This window comes from Microtus ochrogaster, chromosome 2 (assembly GCF_000317375.1).
Source record: "Microtus ochrogaster isolate Prairie Vole_2 chromosome 2, MicOch1.0, whole genome shotgun sequence".
In the NCBI taxonomy this organism is placed as follows: Eukaryota; Metazoa; Chordata; class Mammalia; order Rodentia; family Cricetidae; genus Microtus; species Microtus ochrogaster.
In genome coordinates this window covers 95,207,378-95,217,989 of record NC_022010.1, presented here as the reverse complement: position 1 = coordinate 95,217,989, position 10,612 = coordinate 95,207,378, and the positions used below count along the sequence as shown (strand labels likewise).

The window sequence follows — 10,612 nt, the reverse complement described above, 5'->3', positions numbered from 1 at the left end:
ACAGATGAAGACACGCGTCACATTCCTCAGAGTTTAACGTGTTTAACGTGTTATGAAAAGACCTTGGGCTGGAGCGATACAGAGCTTCAGAGTGCTCCCTGCCCTTGCAGAGGAGCTGAGTTCTACACCCAGCGCCCGTCAGGTCAGGCAGCTCACCACTACCTTTGACTCCAGCTCCGGGGGATCCCACCCTCTGCTCTCTGCGGGCACCAGCACACATATGCACATGGCACATGGCCAAACAGATATGCACCTAAGTAAGATAAATCCTTAAACAAAGGCCTCTGCTTTCCAGTTTCTACAGAAACCACCCCAGTAAGAACGGACAGTTCAGCTGACGGACGACTCCTGGCTGGGAGAGCATCCAGAAGGCAAACACTGCAGCGAACCAGACACTGCCACTACACAGCACCGCATTCAAACTGGAATTCATCTACTGCTCTACGGTAATATGTACTTTACTGTCTACTACATTAACAACTTCAAGAAGTTTCTCCCTAACGTATTTTTAATGTGTAATAAAATCTACTTTATCTTTGAATACTACCACACAGCAATGGCACTGTGCAGTACTGGAGTAATTGTGCCAGTCATTTCTATAGCACTTCAGAAAACTTCTGCCAAAAATGTAGCTTCATATGACTTATTTAAAAAGCTATACATCTCACTTGCCAATGGAGACACTGTGAAAACAAGTTAGGAATACTTTTTCCTGGACTACTTTCTCATCTGTTTTGAAGGCTCCAGTGACTGCACCCCGTTGGCTTTGCAATCCATTTCCTCCCAAAGCCAGGGAAAGGCAGCCTCTTCAGACTAACACCCTCGACTCGCTGCAAAGCAAAAGACCACGATGAAGACTGGGCATGAAGAAATGGCTCTTTGTACATGGCTGGCAGGGACCAGCAAGCTGCTATGAAAGCCACCGTCAAGCTCTCACAGAAATGAAAACCGTGTGCATGCCATGTGGCCCGGAGTCCCCTGAAATCAGATTTCCAAGTGACGTCTGTCTTTCTGCATTCACTGACAATGGCCAAGACAGACAGACTGAGGTGAGCAGATAATGACAACGTGGCATACACGCACACTGCGACCTATTATTACTCAGCCTTATAAGAAAGCCTGCTACGTGAAGAACACTATCCTAAGTAAAATCAAGCAAATTCCAGCGAGCAAGCCCTACTTATCTCACCTATCTATGGGCAGTAACTGTAACAGGCAACCAATAGCAAGAGCGAACGGCGAGCTATAGGCAGGGAGGAGGGAAATGGGACATAGGTGTTCAGTGACTTTTCATTCCAGAGAAACGCTGTTGATACAGAAATGAGTGGTGACACCGTTCTGTGCTCTAGGACCCTTCCAAGGACAGACCTCGGGCCACCACAGACTAAAGAGCAAGTAAGGCACGCACAAAAAGAGAAGTGTGATTAAGAATTCCTTATAAAAGCAAAGTGAGAATGGCCTCAGTGACTTTTGCAAACTAAAGAAACTTAATTTCTAATGCACGGGTCCCTACTTACTATCACTGAAGCAGAATGTTACACAAAGTAGGTATTAAGTAGTAAATATAAACTTATACACACCAAAAGCATGGGGCAAGCTTGATGTGGCAACTTAAGTCAGTAGCTACATGTTACCAAGCTGAATTATTGAGATATTCATTAAACTAATGCCTAAAATGGCTAAAGAAAAATAAAATAAATTAATAATTAAAAGCAATGTATAAGAAAAATTAGGTCTACAAAAACGTCCCTACATGCCAGAACCCTGCAGCTCCTCAGAGCCAACCACGGCTCATATACCAGACTGTTCTCAGGTTTGACGATCTGGGGCTATGAACATGATGTTTTCTTCCAAAAGTTACCATTAACCACCAATGACAACATTGCTATCCTTTCTCCCTGCTGGGGCATCTGATTACAAAAGTTACACAGCCCATGTGGGGGTCTCCCCCATGATCTATACACATACCATGTGAAACATACACACACACAGTAGTCTTTCAAACTCCATACATCCGGCTCACCACGCCGCATCTGTCACGTGGTCTCCCCCTCCCTCCCTCCTTCCTCTAGGCCGTGTGCACTGAGAGCACAGGTCCACTCACCTCACATTCCTGCTCCCTGGCAGAACAGGACTCACTGTCACCTTCTGTGTCGGTCTCAGAGTCATCGCCCAGGCTGATCACGCAAGCGTACGGACAAGGCTCCTGTGGAGGCTCCGCCACGTAATCGTAGTTTCCCATCTCCAAGTTGCTCGAGCAGCCTTCGGAACTCAGAGTACTTATAAAGGGGCAGTTGACGGAACTGAGAGTTGTGAAAGTCCGCTGGCCTGGCTCTGGGCTCTCGCTGATCCTGATACCCAACCAGGGACACTCGGACCGCCTTTGCGAGAAGCCCTGTTCTGAGCCCTCTTTGGCCGCAGCAGGTGACAACTGCGTTTGGCAAGTCGAGTCCGTGCTGCAAATGTCACTCCAGAAGCCTTTGGCCAGGTGCTCCGCCACCTCCCTCTCCACACTACTCCGATCACCAGAAGCAAGGCTGCTGCTGTCTTCTTTGGGGCCTGTCTCAGATTTCAGGTATAAATCCTGATTTTCACAGAACGGTTTCTCTTCCTGTGCATCTGGAGCTGACAAAGGTTTCTCTGCTTTCACTGTTTTGCTTTGCACCCCAGCAAAGCCCAAGTCACCCGACTGGTCGTATGCGTGTAAGAGTGGCAGGGAATAGAGCCCGTGAGGGTCTGCAGAACTGTGAGGGAAAGGAGCCGCTTCGGTCTGCGCCGCGGGGCACTGAGGGGTGGGGTCTCTGCGCTTTGTCTCCACACTCTCCATGGCTGGCTTCGCTCCTTCACATTTTAAAATCACTTGTAAATCTGCACAGCCTTGTGCTCCCCCCAAACACTCGAGTTCAGACGTCTCGTTCAGTTGGACAGAAGCAGCATGGACATCTTTGATGCCACATTCTAGAGTACGGATCTTGTCAGTTCCAAACGCTTTCTGGAATTTTCTGTACTTGGGACACAAAGATGGCAATGCCAGGGCTCCATCCTTCTCCAAGCACATGGCCTGGCACGTCTGACTGGCACTGTCCTGGAGAGAGGGCGATGCTTTCACATTGCCCTGACACCTTTGCGGGTCACACTGAGGGGCCTGAATACTTTTCTTTTCCAAGTACTCCTCTGCTTCAATGATTTCTAGATCTTTCTGGTCTGAAAGTGAGATTTTAAAGTCTGCTTTCTGACAGTGGGGGGAGAAGCATTTTTTCCCTGCACATTCTTGCTGCTCCGCGGTGGAGTCCAGAAACTTAAACTTGAGAAACTGAAAACAGGATTCCTCGATATTGTGCACGCTCAGGAACTCCGCACACCTGCACACCGCATCCACATTGTCTTTGCTTAGGATGAGCTTGGCAGTGTAGGCAAACTGAATCAAAGGTTCAAATCCTTTAACTGTCACCTGTTAACACACAAGACAAAAATAAACGTGTCACTCACGGCTGACTAGCCAGGACAGCAGGAGAAGAGCAGCAGAGCCATGAACTCACCTGTGGTGGCTGGACAGGTAATGTGTAAGAAAAGATAGCCCTCGAAATGCAGAAGTTATTCAACAGGACTGAACCTCACTTTAGGAATTCCACGTCAATAAGGTTTACTCCTTAAGACATAACCGTGATTTCCGCACTCGGAAAAAAGTCATCTATGAAATAAAGCAGGACATACCCACTCATAGCCCCCAGGGGAAAAAGGCAATGGCTTTTGCCGGGTGTCTGAGGCTAGTGCAGTTCCCAAAGGCCAAACAATAGGAACAGTAATAAACTATAGAATGGAATTTTTAAAAATGAGAATTACTTATAAAATACTTATAGAAATACCTTAACTATCAAAAACAGCACAATACACCAAAGTATTGATTGGAGAGAGAGGTCAGCGATCATGGCACTGGCTGCTCTTGCAGAGAAGCCCGAGTTTGGTTCTCTGCACCCACATGGGGAAGGCTCACAATTGCCTGTAACTCCAGCTCTGGGTATCGGATGCCCCTGCTGGCACAGGCATTCACATGCACACACGCGCGCGCGCACACACACACACACACACACACACACACACTAAAAAATAAAAAAAAAATCTTTAAAAAAAAGGCGAGTACCGCCTTGTGCCAAATATTTCTAAAAATATTTTAATGATCCAGATGCAGAGGTTCTAATCCTGCCTCTGTATGGCTTCAGCAGAGACTCAGAGCTCTGGGAGGCAAGGCCTCCGAACACACCCCTGTGCCCTGTGCATTTACACCGAGGCTGTGTTTGCACGGCTTGGGTAGAAAGAGCCCGCAAATGTGCACAGAGCGTTCACCCTGGGTTCAAAATACAGACTGCACCTAAAACTCTGACCAAAGCACTAAGACTCTCGTAAAACACGCTACTCTCACAGCCCTTAGCTTGAAAGTGCTAAACTAAACACCACCGCATTCTTCAAGAACAGCGAAACTGAGTCATTCCCAATGCTGGTAGGGAGGTCAAGTGGACAACACTTCAAAAAGTCACTAGTTTCTTATTAAATGTGCACAACTACCTTACGACCAGAAAAACATTCTGGTTTTTATCCATAATTAATGAACTTCTTACAAAAGAACCTAAAACATCTTTTATCTGTAACAGATAAAAATCGAAACTAATCTCAGTTCCTTCAACGGGTAAAGACGTTTTAAAGAGGAAAATTAAGATGTAACTATTATACAGTATTCATCAGCAACACAGAATAAACTATTGGTACAAGAAATCTGAATAATAGCAAGGAAATTATCCTAAGTGTAAAAAGGGCAAAACGCGGTCACATAGCCCTGCACTGTCCCACTTCTATGGCTCTTGTCAAAGGACAGAAAGTGGTGGCCGGCATCTAGAGACAGAAGAGGGAAGGGAGAACGGGGCCCAAGCGCAAGAAGGAATTAGCGTAAGCAGCATGCGGGATCCGCAGGTTCCAGATAGTAACTACGAAGAATACCGGAACCTTCACAGAACTCACAGAAACTAATTAATGCTCGAACACTATAGCCATCTCATCAACATTCCTGCTGGAACATTATTAATTTTTCAGAACGTTACTGATGGAACGCTGAGCATTATTCCTTAAGACCATATAAAATTTATAACAATCTGAACAAAAATTTCAATTAAACTTTTCCAAAATATGCTAAAACGACCAAATAATATATGTAATGTTTCAACTTGTCACTGTGATGGAACAGCTCAAATATTTGAAAACATGATTTATACATCATCAGAATAAACATAAAACATACAAATGTACACACTATATATATACTTGTATATTAATATATACATCTTCTCTTAACAATCCATTAGAGAAACTTTGTTCTACCTCTAAAGACACATTAAATAGCTTAAACATGAACTGTAGAAAGCATGCCAACATTGGGATTCATGTTCTTTTGTAAAACCAATGGTGGGTACCCTTGAACCACCCCAACCCTACAGACACAGACAAGATGCAGCACCAGCCACAGGCCCCACTAGGGGTTAGTTTTCAGATTATCCACTTACACCCAACAGGGAACATGACACATTATGCCATACACCGGAAGCTCTACACACTTCCTCCTAGTCTCCTTAAAACCCTTTGGGTCTGATGTGAAAATATGCTAAGAGCAATAACTGCCCAAGCACACACCAATAAACAGAGCCAGGAGAATCAGGGCAAGCAGCCCCACCTCACCTGAGACAAGCCCCCGGAAGCTAGGAAGATGGCAGAGACCCTAGCATTCACAAGCTGAAGTTACACAGACTGGGGATGGCAAGGTGTATGGAAAACAGGGCTAGGGCTCTACAAGGAAGACAGTAAACTATTTTAGATTTTAGCATTAATTTGTGTGTCTGTTTACTGGGTGGGGGATGTGGGAGGTGTGTGCCAGTAAGCACGTGGACGTCAGAGGACAACCTGCAGGCTTCTGTCTCTCCTTCCACTACGTGAGTCAGGAAACTGAACTGTGGCCAACAAGAAGCCTCTACCTGCTGAGCCGTCTCGCCGGCCAAGACAACAGATCATGTCTTTCCTCCCAAAGAATAAAGTCAATCTCAGGAAAAAGTATATCAGGGAGAAATACACGTACAGGGTGCCTGCTTTTCATGGGAGACGTCTTGAGAGAGAATGCACACACCCTAAACCTGTCATAGCTGTCAGGTCATGGGACAGAGTCACACAGCCAGTACTCTCTAAGCCAGAACCCTTCCAAATGGCTACAATCTATCAGGGGAGACTGTATCCACATAGTCCACTGTCCAACAAGTATGAACATCCAAAGGGAGAACTTTACACGTCAATATTCCTACAACAAAAGCCAGAGAAGGGCTGCTATGGAAATGCTCCCCAAGATGCCCATCTCCTCAGGGAGACTGGAGCTTGTGCTCAGTTCATAGTCAGAAGGTAGCTGGGTAAGAGTTGGTTGTGACGGCCAGCGCTGTGGCCCCTCACCTCTTCAGGCAGTGTGATGGTGAGCTCAGCATCAGTCTGGCCTACGATTCTCGAGTGGAAGTAGCTGCTGCATGCAGCCAGCACCGAGCGGTGGGCTCGGAACCGCTGGCCCTCCACCACGACAGTGACGTCGCACAGCACGTCCTTCCTCCGCTGGTCATTGAGGCTGAGCAAGACGTTGGTGCTGTGCACGGAGGACTCATAGGCAAACACTGCGCTCTCACTCACAGACATCCTGGGTGGCAGACGGGATCAGGGAGAGCAGTGGAAAGCATGCTTCTAACTGTCACCGACCTGCAAACACACAGGGAAGATGTCACTTAACATATTCGGGGAGGGGGAGAGGGGAGAGATGTGTTTTAAACAACAAACTGTCAGCATGAAGTAAAATGTGTACTTGTTACAACACAGAAATGGAGACAAAAGCCTCCAGAGGGACAATCTAGATTCATTCAACAAACTTCAAGCAAAGTGGGCTGATGACAGTAATTCTAATTTTAAGGCAAGGCTCTTAAGGAGTAAGAACTTCCTAAGCCCAGGACTTCCTAAATGTTTGAAAAATACTGAGCTAAGAGCCAAGGGCTGGCCAGAACCTTCAGTCCAAATCCCACCCTCTACTTGGAGACAGTTCATGGGTATGGCCTGGTCTCACGTTGGGATGGAATGAGGAGCAATTAGGCACAGGCTTAGCTTCCCATCCAGAGGCTCCAATCAACACAAGGTCAAGTGCACTCTGCAGCACAGGAAAAGCGGTCCCGTGTATCAGGACACATCTTAGAATTCACTTTCCACATGCTGCACTCTGGGAGGCCAAAGTCAGGAAAAGCCATGGTATCACCAAAAGCATGGTTTAGCCTGTACAGAAAGCCTTGGTTTCCTCAAATGTTACAATGTAAGACAAAGTATAACCATTTGAATATAAAGTGGCGTTCAAACAGTTTTTGAGCATGTGCACAATACCAGCACTCAAAGAAAGGAGGTACCCCAAATCCATGTATGCTTATTATATCTGGCATGACAATTCTGATATATGCACCCTGAGACACACAAGAAACTGTAATAAGAGTCTAAGGGATAGCATTTTCATACAGTCCCCATGGCCTGTGTGCACCCCCACTCGTGTGCACCCCACAGATGACACCCATAAGCCTCTCTGCATCATTCATTTCCTCTGCCATCTAATTCACCATCTGATCCCCACTCTGGGGATTAGTGAAGGAGAACTGCCATGCAAGACAAGAAAGGAGAAACCAGAACCATGCAAGTTCACTCTACCTCAAAGCCCTGGTGTTCTAGTTACAAAAAAAAAAAAAAAAAAGAAGCGGTCAGACTCTTCTTAAAATGGTTCTTCTTGATTCCGTTAGCAACAAGGAATTACTAAGAACTGCTAGGGATAGCTGAGACTAGCTTTCCCCAATCCTGTTGTCTCCTATAGGTGGGAGTTCCTTCAAGGCAGCTGCCCACACTAGCCTGCCGGCTAAGGCAATGATCATAGCTACGACCCGCCCCATGATGCTCTCATGCTTTCCAGCCACCCAGGCTAAAAACCTTCAAAGTGAGTTAGTCTTACACTTATCATGATCATTCTAGTGAACACCACACAGCCAAGTCAAAGTGTGAAAGCTTAGAGACTGATGTTGTCATCAGTGTGCGATGTCATCAAAGTTCTGTGCGTGCCCTTGTCTCACCTCACAAGGGCTTTCCGACTTGCCACATTTCTCTTCCCCTTGGACAGACAAACGGCACAGCATAACCTAAAGGTTCTTTGGATCCCAAGGTAACGCCCATGAAACGCCACCCCCACCTCTGGCCTCGTGGCCACTTCTTCTCTGAGGTACAGTGGATCACAGCTTACTTCAGACTCAGAGAGAATCATATCTGGTTTATCACCCCTGCTCGGGCATCTTTCAGTCACAGATTACACATCATAGGTTCACGTCCCTCAGGAAGGACATGAGCATTCAGACTGGTAGAATGCCAGCCCCAAGTGCTAGGAATCCCAGCTGAGAGCAGCAAGCATCAGGAGCTGGAAGAAACATGAGGACCCACTAAGGCCAAGGTCCCTATTGGTGGAGTAAGCACAGCTTACATTAGGAATTTCACTGTTCCCATGGAACTCCGGGACCCACTCCTCACTCACACTTCTCCCTCCCAGATGCACATATACAATTCTATGCTGAGTCCCGGTGCCCCGGCCTTACCATTGAGCTCTACACTTGTCTCCAGCTCTAACCGGAGCACTCAAGTCCTATTTCTACAAATGCTTATCCTTCTACACACCTCCCAAGTTTTCATGTGTGCCAATGTAGTTACATAACATTAAAATATGAAAACCTTCATATATTAGCATTTAACCCTTACACCCATACAAAGTACTCTGATGTGCTCTTCATTTAAAAAAATAATGCCAGGGCCTGGAGAAATGGTTCAGAGGTTAAGTGCTCTTGCTATTTCTTGCAGAAGGCAGGAGTTTAGATTCCACCACCCACTCTGGGCAGCTCACAACTGCCTGTAACTCTAGCTTCAGGGTATAATGCCTTTTCCTGGCCTCTGAGATCACCTACACACTTGTGTGTAGACACTTACACAGATGCTCACACACACAAATTAAAATTCAAAATCTAAAAGCTATAAAAAAAAAAACAGTTGTGATCAACTCAGTTTAAAGATTCCTGAGTGTCTCAGCACTAACAGCTTGGGACTGAGAATCTTAGATTAACTGGGATCAAATCCCAGCTCTTCCACAGCTGCATGGCGGCTCGGACAAGCTGATTAAGGAGCTGGAGCTCAGCCCCTCCTTGAGAGGTCGTGATATTTCTGTGGGATGACAAGGGAAAGGGGCTGAGCACAGGGCCTGTGTCCCAGCAAGCTTTTTATGAAGGGCTGACATTAACAGAGCTCACACCACTCAAGTGATTTTGTCTCTGCCTGATCTTCCTTGCCGAACACCTTAGAACTCTTCAAGTTTCTGAAAGTCATACCCAGTTTCTTAGCATGTTCTTAAAAGTCGCGTGGCTGGTGGGCTCTCGGGGCACTCGCCAACCCTCTGCTCTCTCAGATCACTTCCACCTGCCCATGCCACTCTCCCGTCACAGCCCTTCCCACCTGCCACTCACCCGCAGAGCCCAGAGCCTCCACTCTCCACATGCCAGCCACTTGGACGACTGCGGGCGGCCGACTCTTCACCTATTCGGCCTCAGTCTAAATGTCACAATTCTGTCTAGACTGCGCTCTGCCACAATCCAAGTACAGAAGACGGAACTTTGTCCGGCTACAGGTACTCGCTGCTGAATGACTTGACATTTTTAATACAACCCAAACCCAGACCGTGGACACCTTCCGAACGTTCCACCCGTGACTGGAAGTGCACTGATCAGACCTCACAGAATGAAGCACTTAGATGACTTTTCCAGAACCACAACAGGCCCGAAGGATCCCAGCTCAGGCCTCTGGGAGCTACGACACTACACAAGTGGCTAAGCCAGAGAACAGCCATGACTGTAAACACCCTCACTACAGTGACTGGCAACAACAAAGCCACCTTGACCTCTGTCCTCCTTACAGCGGGGCAGTACCCAGTCTTAGTTTGGCAGTCCCAAACTAAGCGGTCAGAAATCCTTTTACCTAACACCTTAACTACATGATAACCGTGCATTGCTACTAACATCCACCAGGCACCAGCCAACACTTCTCGAACCTAACAGCAAAGGACCACACTCCAGCTGCTCACATCTCTAACTCCCGGGCAGGCACGGGTGTCTGTCTCAGTTCCAGCAAAGGAGCCAGCCTTAAACTGCTGACTCATTCCCTCAAGCTGACTAAGGATGAGCATGCATTTCAGAGCTTCCTGGACTTCAGTTTGGAGATGTTCTGTTCTCTACCCATGATGGATGAGTTACACTTTAATACAGTTGCTGTTTGGCTGGTGTTTTCACTTTCAAAAACGACACAGAGACTAAGACAAAAGGCTAAGATTCATCACATCTTAACCTTCAGATAATGTACAAACCGAAAACTCAATCTGAGATGGCCTGAGATGGCAGGGTCAGGTCTGTCAAGCCTCACAGAGCACAGGTTTAGGGTGTGGCTTTATGGGGCCAGGGAAGAGTTTGCCACAGTCTCAGGACAATGA

General features: G+C 46.8%; 1 protein-coding gene across 1 annotated transcript in view; it reads right to left on the bottom strand.

Moving 5' to 3' along the window:
* Positions 1–10,612, bottom strand: part of Bach1 (BTB domain and CNC homolog 1) — a 41,102-nt gene that overhangs the window by 11,146 nt on the left and 19,344 nt on the right. The window contains exons 2-3 of the mRNA XM_005345351.3: positions 6,481–6,774; positions 2,105–3,451 (exon numbers count right to left, since the gene is read on the bottom strand). Of these exons, the coding sequence (XP_005345408.1) occupies positions 2,105–3,451; positions 6,481–6,714 (1,581 nt within the window). The 5' untranslated portion in view covers positions 6,715–6,774. The remainder of the gene's footprint in view (positions 1–2,104; positions 3,452–6,480; positions 6,775–10,612) is intronic.